The 23,526-nt window shown below is 39.6% G+C and overlaps 1 protein-coding gene across 1 annotated transcript; it reads right to left on the bottom strand.

The window, feature by feature from the left end:
• Positions 1-2,308: 2,308 nt before the first annotated feature.
• On the bottom strand, positions 2,309-23,154 carry Dapl1 (death associated protein like 1). Its single transcript, XM_005315775.5, has 4 exons — positions 23,040-23,154; positions 14,268-14,355; positions 11,679-11,739; positions 2,309-2,597 (listed from the first exon to the last, which is right to left on the bottom strand). Exons 1-4 carry the CDS (start codon positions 23,104-23,106, stop codon positions 2,481-2,483), a joined length of 333 nt encoding a protein of 110 aa, XP_005315832.1. The 5' UTR covers positions 23,107-23,154; the 3' UTR covers positions 2,309-2,480.
• Between the last annotated feature and the right edge of the window lie 372 nt (positions 23,155-23,526).

The raw sequence follows: 23,526 nt of genomic DNA, 5'->3' as shown, positions 1-23,526 counted from the left end.
AGAGATTTTTTAAATTGAACTGAAATGAGCTGAAGAAGAGTATATGCCAGTGAATCTCCAGCCTCTGTACATCCTTCCCCATTGCCATGAATTTTTCTGGGACTGTGACATGCCACAAAGAGCTCTTGAGTGAAGTCACAGCACATCCATGCAGGGCTTTGTTCCTCGATGGGGAGAGGGACTAGCCCCTGTGGCTTTCTGCCTATGTAGCTATGTCACAACAGAATTCTTTCATGGGCCTGGTCTTTTTTCTTCTGATACAGTCTTCGTGATGATTCTGGTTTTCTTTCAGACTTGAAACTCACACCAATTTTCTTCTTTTTTGGGGTGGGGGGTACCGGGGATTGAACTCAAGGGCACTTGACCACTGAGCCACATCCCCAGCCCTATTTTGTATTTTATTTAGAGACAGGGTCACACTGAGTTGGTCATCACCTCATAGTTACTGAGTTTGGCTTTGAACTCTCGATCCTCCTATCTCAGTCCCCCATCCCCCCATCCACTGGGATTACAGGTGTGCACCACCACGCTGGGCTTCACATCAAACTTCTTGCTTCCTGTGGCTTGGTGATTTAAATGACTGCAGTTGTGGACCTAAATTAATGCTCGGGACCTTACAACATAGTCTGCCTGTGAGCATCTTCTTTTCATGGCAGTACATCCTTCATCTTTAGACAAGAGGGAGTTGAGCACTTCTCTTCTTAATCCTGTGGGGGCTGTCCTGCATCTCAACCTAATGGAATGAGCAGTGCCATTCTTAGTGTCTCATTTCTCTTATCCCCCTTGTGTGTTCTCCTTGCCTCCCTCCAGTCCCAATTCTTCAGCATTCCTCAGACTTTTCTATTTTAGGCTCAGCTTATACCATCTCCTGCAGTTCACCTCCTACTCCTCTCACTCTGGCAGCTTCTATCTTGCTTTCACTACTCCTCTTTAAATAGCTTTTATAAATCTCAGTGGTCATTTTTTTTTTTCATCTTGGGGGGTTTGCAGCACAGGGAGGCTCAATAGGGAGTTGGGTGTTGTGGCTATTTGACAAGCTTCAGAAGGATGAGTGTCTTGCTTAAGGTTTCAGAATTAGTCAGGGTCAGAAGTGGAACTCAGTCTCCTAAATCTTAACCCAGACTTCTGTCCCCTTGGGAATTAATCTTGAACTTCTGTGCACTTTCCTTGCAACAGAAGTATCCTGACAGTAGCTGCAGAGGTCTGGGAGCTGGGCTAGGCCAAAGTGGGGTGGTTAGGACTGTCTTATGGATTTATGCTGGCTTTACCTAAAAGCTTTATATTGTCTCAAATAATTCTCTTATTACTGAACCAAACAATGCCTCAGAAGAGAGAGGATGCATCTGTATGAAAACTGGTCTTCAGGCAGATATCTTTGGATTTCCAGGAATCAGAGAATGACTTGGCACCAGACTGACTCTAAGGGTTGTCAACCTGCAGAAGGATGAGCTCCAGTGCTGATCCCTTTCCTTGGGTAAAGAGAGGAGCTTGTTGCTGGATATCATGATCAACTCAGGGTACAGAATGGCGGAATAGTGAGTGACAGCTAACCTCTGAGGAGAAAGAAAGTGGAGAAAGAATAGGGCTATTCCCTACCATCATCTGAGGATGCCCTTGGCTGTTCACATGTGAAGACATGAAGTGTTTGAAGTTTGTGTGTGTGTGTGCATGTGTGTGCACGTGTGTGTCTGCGATGGCAGGGTAGGAGAGCTAGCGCAGGCTCAGCAATAGCAATACTTCCTTTTCCATCCCAACTCAAAAAAATCAACTCCCACAGTTCAACAGCAATGCTGCGCAGTACCAGAATCTCCTTCTTAATTCTAGAGCATTAACTTTTGGGGAGACTGTCAGCAAATCTGTGGAAACTATAGTTTTACATTTCATCTTTGCTTGGCAGAAGAAAAATGTGCTTATAATCAATTTAACTTTTTTCATTTTTTCTTACTAAATCTTCAAAACAAGCTGTATTTATGTGGGGAATTGGACAAAGGAAAAGACATTTCACTTCAAGAGACAATTTGAATATCCTAAAACATACAGATTAAGAATCACACCTAAGATTACATAAAACATTGGCCCTTGCAAAGCTCAGAGTGCTCCACACTAGACTTTTCCGGCAAGGAAAACTCAGTGTGATTGGAACAACTTGGGGTCAGTCACCAGGAGGACAGCACTGACCCAGGGCAGTGGTAGTAGTGGAGTGGAATAGTTGAGTGTTCTGGATTCTTTACTTACTCTATGGAATTATATGTGTAAATATCCATGGGATCCTGACATGCACCAAAAAGAGTCACAAGAATGCATCAGATTTCTAGTTTTGGATGCTTTATTATCTAAAGTCAAAAGGAAAGATACAAAACTTGTTTTCTTTACCAAGCAAGTGCACTAGGCCTATGGACAATTTTGGTCCTTTTTTCCTAAGCTGTTTCATGGTGGCAGCAGGTGGCCAGGTGGATGTATTTTACGTCCCATGTCCTAGCTTAACATTTCCGAGGCTGCTGAATAATGTAGATCTTTTTCAGTGGAGTGACCTTCACCAGAGCAGGTGTGGGTTTTTGATGTGCCATGTGCACTGTGGCTGGAAATTTATGGTTGAGCTAAAGGTGAGAAGGGAAGAAAAAATATCATATTAGACATATTTGGTCATGAAATATTAAAGTCATAGAAAGCAATACAAGCGGGTTGGGAATTTCACAGTTTTGTTGATTTGTTATATGATACTTCTTTTTTTCCATACCATTTCCATCCTGGATCCATGGAAACATGTTAAAGTGGTTTTTCCCTCTTTAACTTGTCTTGAATTTTTAAAATTATAAAATATATGATATGTGAGACTATATAATACATGTTCACTTATATTTATGTCTTGAAGTAACAGTTTAAAAAATAGAAATGATTAATTATATTTGCATTGGTGCTTTGTAATATTAACAATTATTTGGACACTAGCTTTTATATATGGGTTAGTATCATAAGAAGGCTTCCAGAACATTGAAAAAGGTCCTGGCAGGGGGTTCCATTATCAAAAAAATCAGAAATAAAGAGTCTATGAAAGAAGTTAAGAAGAGTTATGGTTATTTATTAGGTCAAAGCATGAAATTGCTGTTTATAAGGTTAAAAATGGCATGACTTTGGCCATTCCATGTAGTCCATTCTAAACTGCTTCATGAAGAGAAGACCAAGGAATGACGTACTAGATTCAGGTAACCAAAGTCCTTATTAGTCATCTCCATGGAAGACATCTATGAGGAAACAGGCTTAAATGGATTCAAATTAACACAGACTGAGATATTCTGACAACATGAACAATTTCCTATGAAACAAAGAGACCTTTTGGAATTCACATTAAGGACAACCTAAAATGGGAAGGATGCCCAGAGTTGCTATGCACCTCACCGGTAGTTTTCCTAGGAGGAGAATTTGGACCCAGTAATCTTTTGGGTCCATTCCAGTTTTTGGTTTCCAAGTCCATCAATTCAACATAAAAGTGCTGTTATAGTTGGATGTCAGGTATCCCCCAAAAGCTCATGTGTGAGATAAGGCAAGATGGTTTAGAGGAGAAATGATTATGAGTCTTAACTCAATTAGTGAATTAATCCCCTGATAGGATTAATTGAGTGGTGAGTGAAGGCAGGTAGGGTGTGGCGGGAGGAGGTGGGTCACTGGGCGCGTGCCTTTGGGGTATATATTTTGTATCTGCCAAGTAGAGTCTCTCTGCTTTCTGATCAGCATGTGAGCGGCTTCCCTTTGCCATACTCTTCTGCCATGATGTTCTACCTCACTTTGAGTCCAGAAGAATGGAGCTGGCTGTCTATTGACTGAGACCTCTGAAACTGTGAGGCCCTAAATAAACTCTTCCTCCTCTATGATTGTTCTGGTCGTGTCTTCTGGTGACAGCAGCAAAAAAGCTGACTAAAGCAAGTACTTTAAGGACATCCCTTTAGCCAGCAAGGAAGGGGTGCATCAGCTTGCTAGGAATTTAACTTATAACTATAACTATAGAGCTTAGATGCATTTTCCTTGACACTCTAATTAAATAAAAGGGGGAGATAAACTGTTCCTGACCTCAAGCATCACATTGTTTATGGTTTGTTTGGGCTCGTCTAAGCCAGGGAAAACACATGTGTCTTACATCTCATCTCAAATATCCCTGCCCAAGCTATAGGCCCACAGATGTCCCTTTTATGTGAAACTTGACTCTAAGAAGGCCTTTCTTCTTGGTCTTAAAAAATTAAATATACTGGAAGAATATACACTGAATTGTTAATAATGGTTACTGCTAAGGGGGTAGAATCATGGGCAACTCTGTCTTTTCCTTTGTCTTATCAGTATTTTTCTATTTATTTTTCTTTTACCATAAGCAGGTACAAGTTGTATAATAATTAAGCCCAAGGATGGTCCCTGCTGACATTCTAGCAGATTGGAACTCAGTAATTGAGGTATTAGTCACAAATGTTGCTTCAGAGTCTGAAAAGGCATTAGGAACTTTTTCCTTTTTGTCAGATGAGTTATCGTCAGTGCACAAGACATGCATTTTGCAGCGTGGTAAGGGCAGAGTGTTTTGTATTTCTTTTAACATTAGAATGAGAGGAGATTTAAGAAGTCACCAACTTCAGTAGTATGCTTCCAGACTGGGTGTCTTTAGTCTCAAACTGGGTTATTTCAGCTTAGCTTTAACTCACTTTCAAGAGATTCCAGGTGGGAAGAACAATTTGACAATTAAGGTCAAATGTAAGGTAAAAGAGGGGTGAGAAAAAAGTAAAAAAAAAACAGCTTCATATAACAGAGATCTGGGCAATTAGCCAAGGTGAGGTGGGGCAAGGCAAGTTGGGGCTGAAAGGGATAAAGCCACATGTCAATTGTGGTTCTTTAGGTATGAAAGATGACAGGTGGAAGTATGAAAGGAAAGGAGAAGGGAGGAGAGTGTGTTAGAACTCACTTGCTGCTTAATTCAGTCTTGTTATTTGGTAATCTCCAAGATGATCTCTACAATTTACAGGTTACACTGTTTTTGGTCATGTTAAAAAATTATTGATTGGGCATGGTAGCCATTCCTGTAATCCTAGTGGCTCAAGAGGCTAAGGTAGGAGGACCACAAGTTCAAAGCCAGCCTCAGCAACTTATCAAGACCCTGGCTCAAGATAAAAAAAATAAAAAGGGGTGGTGATGTGGCTCAGTGGTTAAATGCTCCTGGGTTCAATTTCTGGTACAAAAATAAATTAAATTAAAAAAATTGTAAGCCAGGTGCAGTGGTGCATGCCTGTAATCCCAGTGGCTTGGGAGGCTGAGGAAGGAGGATTGTGAGTTCAAAGTCAGCCTCAGCAAAAAACTAGGCACTAAGTAGCTTGGTGAGACACTTCCTCTAAATAAAATACAAAATAGGGCTGGGGATGTGGCTTGAGTGCCCTGAGTTCAATCTCTTGGATCTGCTCCCCTCCCCAAAAAAATCGTAGTAAAATACTACATAAAATTGACCATTCTAACCATTTTTAAATTGTATGGACAGTTTGGTGGCATTAAATACATTCACATTATTGTGCCACCATCACCACCATTTATCTCCAGAACTCTTTTATCATCACAGATTGGTACCCATTAAGCAACTTCCTGTCCCAAGTACCTGGCAACTTCCTTTTTGTTTCTGACTTATTTTCCTTAGCATAAAATATCTTCCAGATTCATCCATGTTAAAGTATGTATGCAAATTTCCTTCTTTTTAAAGGCTGAATTAAATTTCAGTGCCTGTATATTTATCCATTCACCATCCACAGAAACTTGGGGAGTTGTTTCCACTTTTTGGTTATTGCAAGTAATACTGCTATGAGCACTGGTATGCAAATATCTGTTCAAGTCCCCACTTTCAGCTTTTAATTGTATACCTAGAAGTGGAAATGTTGGCTCCTATGGCAATCCGGTTTTATTAAATGTATGATCCTCAGTGTTGGTCCCATTTTTACACTACCATCAGTGGTGCATGAGAGTTAAGGATTATATTTTAACAAAGGCATTTAACTGAAGTTCTAGAAGCATTGCTTAACTCAACTGCTTCTCAGAAGGGCAGTGCCACAGGTTAGGATGCCTGGATGACCAAGGCAGCCTCTAGGGCCTGTTGGCCATCTGTGAATTGGTTTGGAAAAGTTTTTGGAAAAAAGTAAAAATCAAAAGAATTTAGAAGTGGAAATAATTTTGCTAAAGATAAGAGTCTTAGAGAAACTGCCTATAGGTAGGGCATGGTGGTGCATGCCTATAGTCCCATCTATTCTGGAGTCTGAGGCCAGCTTGGGCAATTCAGTGAGATCCTGTCTCAAAATAAAAAGAAAGGGCTGGGGATGTAGAGCACCCTGGGTTCAATCTCCAGTCCTTCCCTTGCACGCGCGTGTGCGCGCGCGCACACACACACACACACACACACACACACAAATAAATAAGAGAGAGAGAAAGTGTGGGGGGTGGAGAGAAGGTGCTCATAATTATTAAGTCACAAGCGTAGAGGTTTTTGGGATCCAATAAGAGAGTTTTACAACAACTCTTGAAAATATAACAGGAGATTCAAATTCTCTTTTTCATTCCTTGACCCTATCCACCAGGGATATCCTAATGTAGAAGGCTTTTGTGCTGTGGGTAGAGAGTCTGTATATTTATCCATTATATTTATATTTATCCATAAAGCATCTTACATCAAAATTGATGAAACTGTAAATAAAATGTTCATTCCCTGAAAGCATAAATCTTTTCTGTAGATTTTGTATCAATAGAGATAGGAAGGTTTGGTTTTCAAGTCTGAGTTAGACATAAGTAGACTTCATTTTCCAGAGTACAACCTACAACCAGCTGGCTTGGTTTAGACTGGCAAATTAACTGGAATTTTCTTCATTAGCCTTTGTAGAATGATAGTGTTTGCAGAACGAAAGGTGTTTCATGTTTGATTCATTAGGGCAAGAAATCTAATAGAACCCCAGAAGAGGAAGAATCCCAGGGCTCTGTATGTGTGAGGACTCTGCCTTGCTGTGGCTTCATCACAGGGGCAACATATTGAACTTGAAAAGCAGATTAAGAGAAACTCCCATGTTGAGAATTTACCTTCATTGTGGGGAGCTGTGACCTCAGGGCCCATATTTTTAGTTTTGCACAAAAATCAAAGGAAGTGTGATAAAGGTTTTTATGACTGGAGCTGTGAAGGAAATTCTAGATGTAAGAAAATCAGCAGCAGGTTTTGTTTTAGAGCCTGACATTGGGTAGTAGGAGCAGACTGCCGCTCTCCCATTCATCTTTCCAGGGTGTTAACTTCCAACTCCAATGTTGGCACTTAAATTTCCACACTCTGTTAAGCAAAGTGCTTAAAACAAAACATTCAGCTCATGTCAATGAAATTCAAGGATACTCCTACGGTGATGTTAATCTACAGAACAAGAAGAACCTTTTTAAATTTGCAGATGTCTTTGATAGTTTTCTCTCCCCCAGGATCCCATTTCACATGCCTCTCACTGACTTTGGGGTGGTGACTCAAAGTCTGGCAACTTGAAAAAAGTAACCCAAACTTTTACCAAACTTCCACCTCCATGCTATAACCCCCCTCCATTACTAAGGTTTTAACTGGATACTTTTACGTGATTAGAAGCGACACAGCTATTGCCAAATTTAATTTCCATGACTGTTCAGAGAATTAATATATTTGGCAGTATCATTCTCTTTCACTTCTAGCCCTACTTTTTTTCTTTCTTTCTTTTCTTTTTTTTTTTTAAGCAAATGAGCAACTATATATCTCAGAGGAGACACATGACATCTAAAAGGTTAAATAACTTCTAAGTAGTACAACTTAGTCTAAGACTAGGTCTCCCAGATTTTTCAGACCAGGGAGATTTCAGGTTCCAGAACCCTTTTTCTGTAGGAATATCACACCATGTGGTCAGCCAGTGGGGGACCTGAATCCTCTTATGGTTTAGGGATAGAGAGGTGGGGAATGGGTGGTTGGAGAGGTGGGGAGGGAAGAAGTGTAGCTGGTTGGAAGAAAAAAGTCTTATGTGGAAGGTGCAGTGGGAAAATTGTGGGAAGGAAGTTTAGGCTGTTCCCCTCTTAGATTTGTACAATTCCAGCCCTTTGGGGATTACTTTAAATCTCCCAAATCTCCTAAACCTTAAGTTGATTTGAAAGTAAGATATTCAGAGATGAATAGAGTACAGGTAGAGATTTCTTGTCATAACTGAATGATTGATGCCATCTTATGGATAGGGGTTGTTTTAGACTCTTACATTCTTAAAATAGAAATAAGGAATAACATGGTTGCTTGGGAATAGACATAATTGTAGCTGAGGGTGTAAATGAATGTTAATAAATTCAGGCGTCCTCAATTCTGCTCTTGTATTTCTTCTGGCCAATTTATATTGTTAGGTCTCCATGATTATATATATTATAGGGGGAAAGCACTATCATGAAGGTGAAATCTATCAAAAGATTTAGATCTATATTTCTATCTCCTTATCTTTTATATCTTTTATATTTTTGTATCAGCCAAAATAGTTTAGGTAGTATCTTTTTTCAGTTTTAAAAATCAAGGCATAATTTACTCACAATATTTACCCATACTAACGTACCACTTTATGAATTTTGATAAGTGCATACAATCCTTGACCACCACCACACGCAGGACTATTCCATCACCTCCCAAAATTCTCTCCCTCCTTTGCAGCTGGTCCCTTCCTCAACCCCAGACCCTGACAACCACTGATCTCAGCAGATCTAGTGGTCAGCCCATCTCAACCCCAGGTTGAGGGAGTTGTATTATGAAATCCTGTTAAGCTTCAGGCTGAATTATGGATTCAGGGGAGATTTTTCTTTCTTTACTTAGCACACCCACTTCCACATTAAAGCCAGTCACTTATGATACTCTTGGAACTTATTTTTGTTCCACATGTTTGTTCCTTATCCTGTGCCTGGGGCTCCAAGTGATGGAAGGCTAGATGCATGCCTGGGAATAGAAGCCAACTTACTGAGGGCTGACTGTATGAAGTACTTACTTTGCATGTATTATATGACTTCCTTTTATTCTCATAATATTCCTATGAAGTAGATACTATTAATCACATTCCATTTGCCCAAGGCCACACTGATGTTAGTGACAGAGCCAGCACAGGAATCAAGCAGGTTGTGGCTGATGCCAGACCTGCTCTCCTAACCAGAGATCTGCACAGTTTGAGCTATCATCCTGCTCCAGTTAGCACTGAGCTGAGTGGCCAAGTTTGGATTTTTAAAATAAGTATAGTTGCTTTAAAAGCATTTTTAATAGCATACCATCTCATTGTTCTCTAAATACAATTTGGTTATTATTATTATCTGGGGGAGAGGATTTTATTTTTATCTTTCCTTTCAGTGGTGGGGACTGACCCCAGAGCCTTGCACATGTTAGGTGAGCACTCTACCACGGAGCTACATCCCCAACTATTTTTATTTTATTTTGATATGGTGTCTTGCTAAGTTGCCTAGGTTGACTTGAACTTGTGATTCTCCTGCCTTCCATCTTTGAAACAAAGAAGTAATACTTTTTTTTTAAGTACTGTGGACTGAACCTATGGCTGCTTTACTACTGAGCTACATCTCTAGAGCTTTTTACTTTTTTTTTTTTTTTTAAATGAGACAGAGTCTTGCTAAATTGCTTACGACCTTGCTAAATGGCTAAGGCTGGCTTTGAACTTGTCATCCTCCTGTCTAGTCTTCCTGACTCTAGAATCACTGGGATTACAGACATGCACCACCTTACCTGGGCCAGCAGTGATACTTTTTATGGAAAGAGAAAGAACCCTCTATGTTATAGACTTTAGCATAAATATCTATAAAAGTACAATATAGACTCTGCCTTATATTGTAGGCCAGGAGACATTCTGATACCCTAAGGATGAGGTTCAGCAACATGAGAATGAGATGCAGGTGCATGCAGCTTTTGTTACCCTGACAGGGCATCCTCCATCAGACCTGCTTCTGAAGCCAGGTAGCAGAATCACCTACGGCCTCCCTGCATCTCTGATTGGAAGAATAAAGCCCTCTCATGTTAGAACACTATGGCTATAGCTCAGCATCAAAATCTTGCTCTATACAATCTTACCTGTGACATCATGTATTTTTGACATTCTTTTTCATTTCACTGCCATAAAACAAGTGCTACTAATCCTAACAGAGGGTGCAGAGCTTACTCTGTGCCTAGCACTCTTCTAAAAGATTCATGTGTGTGAACTCACTTATTCTACACAACAAACTTGCAAGTTATATGCTCTTTTTTACTGCCACTTTACTAAGGAGGAAACTGAGGCACAGGATAAGTAATCTGTTCAAGGCTGAGCTGATAGTGAGTGGCCAAAGGCACCAAATGGAGACCCCTGAGGCCAGGTGCACAGTTTCTATCCCCTGATTTTGGCAAAACAATATCTGAAAGTATGGCCCTTTAGCATGTTGGTTACTCAGACTCAAGGAACCTAGAAAGTAGCTAATGCAGGGAGATTTCTCTGAGGCTCCCCTGACTTTCTATAGCATTGATCTTCCAGAAAGTTCTCAGTTGTGAATCCCTTCCCCAGTTGTCTTATCATCCAGTGGAGATTGATGCATATTGCAGGAAGGAAGATTAGAGCTCATGCCACATCCAGAGCCCTGACAGACTTTGTTATAAGCTGTTCTCTGTTCTTCAGACCCATTCATCTCCCCTAAAAATTATTTATTCTCATTTGAAATTGCCCACATTTCCATCTCCCTTTTCCCTATGCAGCAGGTGCATGAGTTTCTAAGCCTCACTGGGGTCTTGGATACTCACTTTCTCCCCCTGTGATGCCCTTATGCATGCTATAACATTGTACATAATTGTATATAACATTTTCTCTGTTAATCTGCCTATACTGATTTATTTCAGACTACGTGATCAAACCTCAGATATGTGGGGGGAAGTTTTCAACTTCCCTATCACAGCAAGTCTTTCTTCTACAGAAGCTACCCGGGCCTTTCCCTTCAATTAAAGTGTAGTAGCAGAAAGAATAGTCCTTTATTACCTTGAATATAATGTACCTGCCTCTTAGACGTAGAATAAAGGTCCCCACTAAGCTTACTGACAACATTTAGGAACAAACAAACAGTTGAATCCAACAAACCAAATTGCTATCTACCTGGTGAGGTTTTTCTGAGTTTCTTGAGCTACTTAGAAGAAATTCAGGATATAGAAGTAAAAATGGTAGTGATCAACTGTTTTTATTAACAGACCTTACTGGATATACTCAGCCTTCCTCCAGCCCTAAACCAAGTAACCCTTCACTACCCACCTGACCCTAAAATCAAATATTTCCATGGGGGGATGCCAAGATGGGAGGAAGATCAAAAACTGCTGAATTCCCAATACACGGGTTATCTTTTATAAAAACATGCCAATGTTTTCCAGAAATATTTGGCATGAGAAAGTGTTGCACATTCAGCTTCATGATTTTCACTTTAGTTCCTTATTTTTTGAAATGTTTTATTTAGGAATTTGGGAGAAATAGCTTTTCTCACTCTAACCATTTTATGTTCCTCTCACAAAGAGGAGATTTTTTTCCCCACAAGAACATCAAAAACCACTAGGCTGGGAAAAACCTCAGTGGTCATGGGCTGGCTCACATTGGGCAAATACCAGGTTGGAGTATCACGTGGTTCACCTTATGCACACTCACCTTGTCCAGTGTGTCATTCAGGGCTGCCAGCGTCTGTATTTTGGCAACATTTGCAATGGCGCTGTGAAGATGAAAGGAAACTTCAATCAGGATTTAAAATTTTTGCACTGAAGAGCTAAATGATTTATATGGATGGCTGTTTGTTTGACTTGGCGACATCTAGAAGACACACATTCTGCCTCTGTATACCCACGTGCTGCAATAAACTTTGTGGTCCAAGTTAATATTATAATTGTTTGTTAGCTTTTCATTCAAATATAATATGCACACAGAAAAATGCATATGTTGTAAGTATATAGCCTGGTGAATATTAACAGACTATAAACACTAGTCAAACCAACTGCCCCTAAGGATAACACCTACCTTGACTTACAGCTCCAGAGATTAGTTCTGACTGTTTTTGTGTTTCATAAAATGAACCATCTATAGCACATACTCTTCTGTGTCTGGCTTCTTTCTCTCAGGCCAAGTTATTTTGTGGGAGGGTTTCAATCAGGCTGAGTCTGAAGCATAATGTCTGGAAGGGAAGTCTGTGTTTGCTCATCTGGATGACTTGTGTTGGTTACTAGAAGTTATTAGAAAATGGACACTGATGGTTCTTAAACAATTTATTTTCTATATTTAAAAAAAGAAAAAAGCTGTTCTGGGGGACTGGGATTGTGGCTCAGCGGTAGAGCACTTGCCTAGCATGTGTGAGGCAATGGGTTCAGTTCTCAGCACTGCATATAAATAAATGAATAAAATATATTTTAAAAAATATTTAAAACAAAGCTATTCTTGGGGCTGGGATTGTAGCTCAGTGGCAGAATTCATGCCTAGCATGTGTGAGGTACTGGTTTTGATTTTCAGCACTGCATATAAATAAATTAAGTAAAGGTCCATCAACAACTAAAAACAATAATGATAATTTAAAAAGTTATTCTACAAGAAGATGTAGGAAAAGTGTTTGTCTGTGAAAATGGGACTCTCCTATCTGGTGTACATGCCTGTGTAGGACATGTGAATAGCAGAAAGGATTTACGGGGAGTAAATGCAGCTGATGAATCTGGGTCTGTCAATATACAGGCTTCCTCCAAGGCACCTGGGAGGAGGCCTAGCCAGTTCATATTTCTAAGAGTCCCTTATTTTTCTTTAAAATGCTTCCCCCATTCTATAAGCCTCCCATAACCAGAATCTGTCCATGGTAATTAGGGCAACATAGAGAGTCCTCTTGCTGTTTAAGTCTGTAGTAATCCAATTCCCATCTTTCAATGACTACTACAAAACAAATGAATTTTTAAAAAGGTTCCAATCACTACTTTATTACTCGGTAACCAATTCCTCTGCCTGAATTGTTCAACTGATGTTAGAATGAATACTAAATTTCCATTTTCTGAGGTGCAGAGAAAAGACCTTTCTACAGGTTGCCTGCCCAGCTTCTTCAGTGCTTGAGCTCCTGGCTCAGGCCTGAGAACCAGTGTCACAATAATCAAGGCTTATGCTTGAATCAGGCCTTAGAAACAGAATAGGCTCCCTAAGTCAACTAGCTTGTGATTCAACAACTGTCTGGTATCATTTACAGCAGGCACTCACTATTCTAGGACCTGTTTTAGATGTTGGGTCAGAAGATAAATAATGAGCATGCTTCCCTCCACAGTTTTAAGAACTTAGGGCTTCACTTTCCTCAGATGATGGTTATTTTCTGAAATCAAGAAAACAAATGGCTTGTTGCTAATGGGAGCAAATCAGTATTTCATTCTAATGTGGCAGAGATCCTAAAATAATTCCTTCCTATAAACTGGGGGGGAGGGAACCTTGAAAATTGATTCGAAAACAATTTTATATGAAAAGGGCCAAAGAAATCCAGTATACTTCCTCCATATTCTCTTTCTGATATGGAGGGCAGTGCCTTGAACGTCATTCCATTAACTCTGTTTGAATCACTCATCAACCGATCTATAGAAAACATTTTAAAATTAAGTCTCTGAAGCACCCATCACTGAGATACTTGGAGGAGCCAATTTATTTCTTTTTGAAATGTACTCATTTTCCTTAACAAGATGTAGAGTGGTTGGGCTGATTGTGCTTGGGATTCAGCCCACCCCTCTCTGCTGGGTTCTGGGAATAGTGTATTATGTCAAGGTCAAGGTGGAAAAAGCCAGGGCAGACAAGCCTCAGAATCTATATGCCTTCCAGCTATGCCAGATATATCGGCCATTAGTTGCTTAAATAATTGAGAGGTGAATTCAAAACAAAAATAGCCATTTATTTTTAATTCAGGAGATTTCCTTCAGTAGAAAGCATGTCATGAAAATAGGCCAGCCTAGTGACATTTTAAAGGCTAATCTGAAAATAGGGTAAAGGGATGTGTGTGTCAAGCTTGGACACCTTAAAAAGTCAGTAGGAGGCAGCTGGGCTGGCTGCTGAGAGGAGGAGGATGGATGGTAGGTCATTCAGGGAGCCCAGAAGAGAGTCTTCATTTGGTAGTCACCCTACTGCCCAAGTCACCATCAATCATGACACCCACCCTACTCTAACTGGCTGCCTTCAAGTGCATAGAGGATTGCCCTAAAACTACTTCTGGAGGCAGAAGAAATTATCAACCCCTACCTTGTTTTCTCCAATCCTGTTTTTTTGGAATGTCTCTCCAAGACACCCATTTCTTGTTTTTTGGGAATTCGCATCCTTCCAGCTTTGACTATAAACAAGCATCAACATGAAAGTTAGAACAGCTTTGTTATTCAAGGTATGGATTTAGACTTGAAAATATTTTTGAACTTATTTATTAAAGTTCTAAATTTTCATATAAAACAACAAAATAAAAAGAAAAAAATATTTTCTGGGGATAAAAGGTGGGGGCAGAGGAAGGGCTGAGGTCTGCTTGTTTATGCTCAAAGAAGTGGAACTGAGGTTGAAAAAGCAGAAGGTTACACCTTAGTTTTGGGGAGGAGAATAACAATATACTCCCTTAGGCATTTCACTGAAAAACATTTTTTCTTGTTATCAAACCAATTACATTCTTTGTGATAGCAACTAACAATACAATGTGACCCTTGGTTTTCCTATGAGATTAAAGCTTTTGCATGGCTTGCATTTTTTTTTCCCAACCAAAGCTTTCAAAAGTCAGATTCTGAGGGATGTGCCAAAAGTCAGAACTCACAGTGCTAACAGGCATTTAATTCAACAGAGGTGCTTAAAATTCCACTGAATACTCCTCACCTTCCAGCCCAGACCCCAAACCTCCACATTGGCCTCATTCAGAGGTTCTAATGAGTAATTAAACTGCATTAATAATCCTGCCATTCAAGAGATCAATTAGTGTTAATTAGGCTACAGATGACCTAACAGCAATTCAAGTGTTTAACAATGTCGAATGGAATCAACTTTTGGAAATGAACAACCCATTTCAGATTGCAAGTCAAAGCAAATACTTTTCTCAGTTCCCAGGAAATTTGCACATCTAAAATCTGACAAGCTCAAATGAGAAATAGCTAAATGGACATTGATTTGTTTGAACTTGTTAATTCTTTTTATGGAAATGCCACATGGGCAATTTTCTGTGACTAGTTCCAATAAAGTGAAAAATAAAGAGAACCTCTCCTATTTCTCAATGCCCTAGTGATTTGGCTTCATCACTGTTATTTAGAAATTATTATTTAATTACTTTCGGTTATGTGATACATATAGAAGACACAATGCAAAAGTCTTGAAAAGGTCTGTGATCTCCCTCTTACCATTATTTCCCAACCTCACAGATCATCTCCCTAGATACTGCTCATGTTGCAAGTTTCTTATGTCTTTATCCACAGATATTTTATGTATTATTTTTTTAAAAAATGGTAGCATAAGACACACCTTGTTCTGCAGCCTCTTCATTTTTTTCCACTTGAGCATAAATAACCATTAATATATCTTTCTCTGTGTGTCAAATTTTTTCCTTGAGTTACTAAGGATCAAACCCAAGCCCTGGAGCATGCTAGGGAAGTGCTCTACCACTGAACTACATCCCCAGTCCTTGAGTATCTTTCCTTTTAACACATTTTTAAAAGAATCCCATTATATGAATGTTCTGTGTTTACTTAGCCAATTTGGGAATGTTGGACTTATGTTTCTAATCCATTGTTGTCACTAGAATACTGTGGTGCCTATCCTTCTATACACATACTTCTGCATCAGCACAAGTTTACCAGTGGGATAAATTCTGAGAAGTGATCCAGATAGCTCTGAGGAATATGTGCATTTGGAATTTTGCTAAATCTTGCCAAATTGCCCATCATGGAGGATGTACCAGTTTGTATCTCACTACTTAACTGTTAATCCCTTCCTGTTACATTTCCTTTAAAGAATTTTATTAGTTATTCATACTCATTTTTCATAAGAACTTTAGAAATAGTTTGCCCATTCTCAATAAATAATCTTGATGATATATTTTTTTTTTGGAAAGGGAAAATTCATATTACATTTCTGGTAGCTCTCTGTTTAAGAACATAATGTTTTTTTTTTCCATTGTTCACATCCTCTCAGGAGTTCCTCAGTGACTTGTTTATGATTAGCTCCATTGTCTAAGCATTTTATTATTTTATTAATTTTATTATTATTGCTGCTATTATAAATGGAGGTCTATTTTTCCATTATTACTCTAACAGATTGTTATTATTTTAAAGTTTTTGATTTTATACACAGGATTTACTGAAGTCTCTTATTGCTCATCATAGTTTTTTTTGTAGATTCTTTCAGGTTGTTCAGATTTTTAAAAATTATATAGTCTGCAAAGGATAATATTGCCTCCTTTAGAATAATGTTAAATATTGACAATGGTGGATATCTTTGCCTTCACCCGCTACCTTTTTTTCCAGTGCTGGTGATCAAATCTAGAGCCTTGTACACACTTGACAAGGGCTCTGCAACTGAATTACATTCCCAAATTGCCTTTTTAATTTTTAAGGGATTGCTTTTAATGTTTTCTCTTTAAACATATTGTGTACTTTGGTTGCTCATACTCTCTTTCCCTGTGTAAATATATGTCAAGATATTAAGGAAATATATTTTCTTTTTGGTACCAGGGACTGAACTCAGAGACACGCCACTACTGAGTCACATCCCCAGTCCTATTTTGTATTTTATTTAGAGACAGGGTCTCACTGAGTTGCTTAGCACCTTGTTGTTGCTGAGGCTGGCTTTGAACCCGTAATCCTCCTGCTTCAGCCTCCTGAGCTGCTAGGATTATAGGTGCCCAGCAGAAACTATCCTTTTATTATTATTTTATTGGACCTAAAATAAGGACTAGATCTTGAATTTTCTCAAATGCCTTTCAGAATTCATGGATATGATCATATGAGTTTTCCCCTTAATGTAGTTGTTACATCAATGAATACCTTACTATTGACCCATACTTGTATTCACGGAATAAACTCTACTTAATCACTGAAATCGCCATATTTTATAAAAAAAAATGGATTATATAAGCCCCTTTGTAGAATTTTATAATGTTAGATTCATTTTGGAAAAGAAAAATCTGCTTTAAATTTTTTAAGAATACAAAAACAAAAAATTTAAAAAGAAGCATACAAAGTCATCAGCAATAGAAGTGAGATTACATGGAAACGCATTTTCTGAACAGCCTGGAGCACAGGTGAAGTAAACCAGAGGGTGGGCTTTCTCAGGAAGAATGTTCAAGGGGGTGCCTCAGCCCCTTCACTGCACCATTGTCTATTCTGCCAGCAAGAATCAAATCAGAGGTCTGGGCTCAGGTTTCAGTACTCCCCCAACAGTGCTTTCCATTCTTCCCCTGACAAGTGGTTTTCAAATATGGTGCTCTGTAATGATTTTCTTGTTAGCGTTCCTTTTGTTTTCCCTGATGCTATTGTTTCTACACATTTTCTTCTGCCTGGACTGATAATTATCACCAACCATAGAAGCAAAATTATTATGTTAAAATAAGCAGAAGCTCAGAATGAGAAGGCCTTTGTAATACTGAGTTTGTTTGAAACTCATTCAGTTGGAAAGACATTGATGGTCTGAGGGTCTTCAGAGGAGATGGACCAAAGTGAAGGGAACTGTGTCCCATGAGGAACTAGGGAATCCAGTAAAATCACTCCTGAAGAAGCAAAGGCTCAAGGGAGCTTAGGTTATCATCTTCAAAGATCAAAAGGGCTGCCATGTTGGGGCTGAAGAGTAGTTTCCCGGTGAGGAAATATCATGTAGTGTCAGACAGTTCTACTCCCAAGCTATGTGACTGTTATGGCTTGAATATATGGTTTGAGTTTGTCCTAAGGGTCTACTTGCTGAGCGTTTGGTCCTTGGTGTGCAATATTGGGAGGTAATACCTTTAAGAGGTGGGACCCAGGGGCTGTCCTTAGGTTCACTGAGAGGGTGCACTTGAAAGAGATCCTAGTTTCTCTTACTTGCTGTTTGGTGATGTGATTTCTCCCTCTTACAGGTGCTCCTGACACCTACCATAAGGTCCTCTCCACAGCAGAGCTAATCCTGGTCAAGCCCTTGAATTACCAGAACTGTGAGTTAAATGAAACTCTTTCATTTATAAAGTTAGCCTGTCTCATGTATTTCATAACAGTAATGAAAAACCAATGAGTGCAGTGACCTTGAGTGAAATATTTAAAACTCTGCTTAGGCTCAGTTTCAGTGTCTCTCAAAAAGGAATAATACTTACAGCTCTAGACAATAGAGGTGATATAAGCACCTGGTACATGGTAGGCACTTAATAATTAGTAGTTATTATTACTTAGATTACTTTGTGTTGTTCCAGAGGGGTGAATGAAGACCAAATAATGAAATTGCCAGAAAGATAGGGTCTGGCCATAGGTAACTGTTTGTGTTATTCAGTATGAAAGATATCACCTGGTATAATATTTCTTGCCCCTCAGTGTATTAAAGTTGAGAGCAAGATGTCCTCCTGACATGAACACCTTAGGAGAATTCTGGAGAATTTGGCAGAAGTCAAACTAGATGATTTTTATTATAAAATCTTTATCATGATTCAAACTTTTCCCATCTACCTACAAAATAAAATCTATCACGTGCCTTCCTTCAGAAACAACACAGGGCACTTAGAGAAATAAATACCAAAAGACATTAAGGAAACACAAACCAGAGAGTGCTTCATTCTTAAGAACAATAGAATAGACACTTGAGGGGAGGAATTAAAAATCCTCCCCAACAGATTCCTCCTCCTATTCAGCAGTCTTTGCATCCTCTGTTACAGACTTGGGAGTGCTCACTTAATGATTTAGAAGCATTAGAAAACCAGACCTTGGATTTCTAGAACAAAGTTCCTATACCTACCTTATTCTGGGAGGGAATCTCCCTTGTCACACATGTACCGAAGAAGGAGGCAGCAGACCATATCCCCACACTGAGGATGGATGCACTGAATGAAATACAGGTTGAGGCCCTGTCTACAAGGGGCGTCGGAACCAGGTGGAGCTTGTTTGTGGGAGGGTCATCTTCAAATCTGTGCTGGGAACACTGGTCACACTGGTCTCCCCAGATCAGGATGAACCAGCATTTACAATCCCACACCATCACATGCTGGTCCAATTCCCATATACCAGATAAGTCCGACTCAAGGGATTTTTTTCAAGGTCTCACTGTATCCAAATCAATTCGTTTAAATTTGTCATCATTTATGTGACTCCATGTTTGAGACTACATTGTCTTTTGAACATTTATGGAAGACCAAGTAGAATTGGGTAAGGTAAAATATGAAATTGACTGAACATTTTAACATGATTTAAGTACAGATGTGAATATAAATACTTAAGGTAAGACTTTATGTTCTTTCCCAAGCTAAAATGAACTAAAGGCAAAAAAAAAAGGTAGGAGAGTTACTCTTTTAGATGATTTCATTAGGACACCTAAATTTACTTGGGTATATTCAAGTTTTTCTTTCCCATCTCTGTGTAAGAATTGTACTTTTATGGTAGATTTGGCAGTTTATAACTTTTGAAATTAGACCTTGCAGTTTTAAATTCTATATAATAATTTTCCAATTTTGCACAGTTTTTGATAGTAGCTAAGCTCAGAACAAGCCTGGGAGAAAAATTGGGCTTTTCCTTCACTAATCCATGATGAATGTATGCAAAAAAGTGGAACGACACAAAGCTCTATGCAAACTCTGTCTTGGGACTGAGAACTTTCATTTGCAGATTTTAATTGAAAGGTAGATGTTTGCAAAATGTTTACTTTGCATTCACAGTTGATTCATCAGCAAATTTTTGGTTGCCAATCAAGGCCCCAAAAACCCTCAAGAGAAAGCTGTGAGCAAAGAGAGAGAACTTTAGAGCAAGAGGAATTTGGCATGAGGCCTGGTTTATTTTCCAATCCTAGCTTCATTGCCCCCCAGCTGTGTGGCTTTGGTCAAGTTACTCAATCTTGCTGATTTTGTTTGATCCTCTGTGAAACATCATCCACCACATGTCTGGCAGTTGCTGTGCTGTGCTGGGTGCAACATTAGCTTTGAGCAAATGGCAGTAGTCTCATTGCAGCCATCAGACCTCTCTTCTCTGTGATGTTTGGGGGCAGTGGGGCTTGTAACCCCTCTCTTCTAACCTCACAGATCTGTGCCTCTCCAACGTCTACAAGTTGAGCAGATGGAATAGAGAGAATCAAGACTTTTGTTTGCTTGTTTTTAAAAAATGATACCAGTCCTTAGGCAGTATGGTCATTCCCCAGGTTCTGCATTAGTTTCACACTGGATGGTACCCCCTGCCTCTAAACTTTCTGCTTTCTTTAATGAACTAGAAAACTTTGCTCTAAAGATTCATTGGAGATCCTTCTGATAGCTCTGATTCATTTGGCTTAAATCAAATTAAAAAGTGTAGTGAATATAGGACAAACTCACCAACTGCTATTCTTTCTATTCATCATGTATCTGGCTTCCCATGGCTACCTCCAACTCACACATTTTTGGTACTGCTGTTCTTATAATGGGGTGCTTATAAAACTAAGAGCGAGGCAAATCAAAAAAGCTGGAAATTCAAAGCATGCTTCCTGCAACCCAGGCCACCTCAAGTTTAATGTAGTCTGTTTCACAGCATAAATGTATAATCAGGGCTAACAGAGCCGCAATATATTATATTCATATACATGAAAGATAAACTGGTAGGCACTCCACATGTAGGTGGGAGAGTTACAGCTGGCTGACTTCTGAGTGGCTTCATTTTTAACTATGATGGGACAGCCACAAGGATCTGTTCCGCTGCTATTTCTTTCTTCCTGACTACTATAGGAGTGCCTAATGCAGCTTTGACATCAGGCTGTTTTGAAATTGGGAATGATCATTTCTGCTGACTGCAATGTGTTTTACCAAGCCTCCATTTCAAAGGGGTCAATCTTCTTGGGCCAGGTACTTTACATAAACTCTTTTAATCATCACGCCAATCCTATCAGATTGATGTTGTTTATTACCTCTCTTTCAGAGATGAGAACATGGAGACTCAGAGGTGTGGAATGAAAGCAAAGTTTGAACTCAGGTCTGATTCCAAAAGCCCTGATATACCTTTCTCATCGTATCGCGCTGACTTCCTGCTTAAAAAAATCAGGTGAAGATTTAATGGGATTTTGGCACCTAATTATTTTTGTTCCATAAATAAAATTTTGCACTATCGCAAACCGGTTTAGATTTAAAATACATAGTGAGAGACCGGCTGAAGGATGAGGCTTCTTTGTTCTCTTGTGCTCAGTGGGGAAGCAAAAGTCTGCCTTCATCTCCATTCTAATTATCCAAAACCTCTTATCTGTAGTGTCACAGTTCATAATAATTAATTGTCATGCCAGAGGCATTGTGACATGCTTGATGGAGTCATGGTGTGCTATGTATACAGAGTAATTAGCAATCATTAGTGGTGGGGACAGAAAGTTCCCGGTGGTTTCATTCAAACTTTCCTTTAGTTAAGTTTATCTCTATGTTCTTTGTGCATAAATGTAGTTTAGCAAATCAGGTTTCAGCTGAACCATTTTTATAAGGTTGAAGTGGTGAGAAGAGAATGGGGTCTCTTTATTTTTTGTTGTTATCTATGTAATGAGTTTCTCTTCCAATAATTTGCATATATAGTTCCTGGATCATTAGTTAGCATCATTACCTTTAAACGTAATGTTAAATATTGCTAAATTCAATTACAAATATAAAATGGCAGTAGTCTGCCAAAGGAGATCAGGGCATGGTGTCTAGTATTGGAAGGCCATAACAAGGATTTTGACTTTCCAGTTGGGCTGTCCACCAGAACATGTTGAACTGTATTTGCTTTTTTTTTTTTTTTTTTTTTTTTTGTACTGGGGTTTGAACCCATAACTGCATAACTACTGAACCACATCCTTAGCCCTTTTTTATTTTGAGACAGGGTATCACTAAGTTGCTAAAACTGGCTTTGAACTTGCACTCCTTTTGCCTTAGCCTCCTAGGTGGCTGAGATTACAGACATGTGCCACCCCCCCTAACCTGTGTCTGATTTGGATTCTTTGCAAAGGTTATACCTACCATCACCCTCTGCAGCAAAGATAATTGAAATAACCTGGGCTTGGAGGTACCAAAGAATTATACCAATAACTAGATTTTGAAAATAGAGAAAGCAATCACAAAGTGACCAAGCTTTTAAGGTCTTTCTTAAGGAGCTGAAAGAACAAAAAACCAACTAAAAATAGACCTGTACATCCCAGCCAATCTATATGAACATATGGTTAAGTACAATAAAACCATTTTCTATATTCCAGGGTGTTGATATAAATAGCATAAGTTAAAAAAAAAAAAGACAACTCTGGGTACTTTGCAAAACACCTTGATAGCTACCTTTTCCAGTTAGCACCCTCCACCCTCAATCCTTGTGTGCTTATTAAAAAGTGCTTCTCAGCTTGTTGACAGGCAAAGTACATCCCTGCTGACACTTCCCAGCCCTAAAGCCTGAGGAGGGAAAGATGTGGTTGCTGTCCTGTGTGTGGAAGCTGGTTTGCCTGGGTATGCAGTCAGATGAGGCACAGGCATCTTGGGGAGACTGAGTCTGAGAACTGTAACTTCTAAGGAGCAAAGTTTCCATAGTAGTAAATCATCCAGGTGTGGATGGGTCACAGTTAACCTATAACTGGGAAGGTTCACCTTCCCTAACTATTCCTGTCCATGAGTACCACAGAATGCCTTATACTCCCCTAGATTTGTAGGTTTTGATTCAATGGGGGGGGGGGTCTGACAAATCACCAGGTGGTTTTATGCACAAGCTGAGGATCAAAAGCATAGGAGGAAATCAAGTGGCAGGAAGTGAAAGCCATAGTGGGTGGATTGAGAACTTCTGCTCTCCTGGGGTGCTCCAGTTGAGCATTGATGGGAGGGGGCAGCAGCTGCAGCATCTGCAGAAGAGAAAGGTGGGGGCCTACCTGCAGGAGGATGGCCCCCTTTCAGCGGGGACAACAGAACTTGTACTTCTTGCATTTCGTTTGCCATAGCTCCTGCCAGTGCCTTGCTGGTGCTCTGGAGGCCAAGTGCCAACTGCGTCTGCCCCACAGCACCCCAGCTTTATACGGGGAGGGGGTGGGGCCCCTTAAGGGCATTGCTGAGCAGCAACAGGATTTGTCACCCAGCTCTTTGGCAACCTGCATCTGCTTGGCAAGTTTTCTCTTTGAAGAAAATGCTTTTCTTTCCTTCATCTGGGAAGGCTAGTAGATAGCTACAGAAGGCACGAAGCTCTCATTTTCTTTCACAGGAAGAAGGGCAGAGGGTGTTTTGGTGAATTCTTTTTCTTTCTATTCCTTCCTCCAGTAAGTACAGTGCACCTACAATGTGACAGGCTCTTTGTTATATGCTGGCATGACAATCAGGGCAAGACAAGATCTTTGCTTCAAGACATCTGTGGTTCTTCTGAAG

Source organism: Ictidomys tridecemlineatus, chromosome 7 (assembly GCF_052094955.1).
Source record: "Ictidomys tridecemlineatus isolate mIctTri1 chromosome 7, mIctTri1.hap1, whole genome shotgun sequence".
In the NCBI taxonomy this organism is placed as follows: Eukaryota; Metazoa; Chordata; class Mammalia; order Rodentia; family Sciuridae; genus Ictidomys; species Ictidomys tridecemlineatus.
The sequence above is the reverse complement of the archived record's forward strand: the minus strand, read 5'-3'. Positions and strand labels throughout refer to the sequence as shown.

Bases quoted from the DNA above. Each gene is read 5' to 3' on its own strand.
- Dapl1 (XM_005315775.5), bottom strand. From the start codon at position 23,106: ATGGCAAACGAAATGCAAGAAGTACAAGTTCTGTTGTCCCCGCTGAAA. The intron at 14,356-23,039 runs GTAGGCCCCCAC...GCTTGTTTATAG, and splicing joins AGGGGGCCATCCTCCTGCAG to TCAAAGCTGGAAGGATGCGA. The intron at 11,740-14,267 runs GTAGGGGTTGAT...TCATCTTCACAG, and splicing joins ACAGGATTGGAGAAAACAAG to CGCCATTGCAAATGTTGCCA.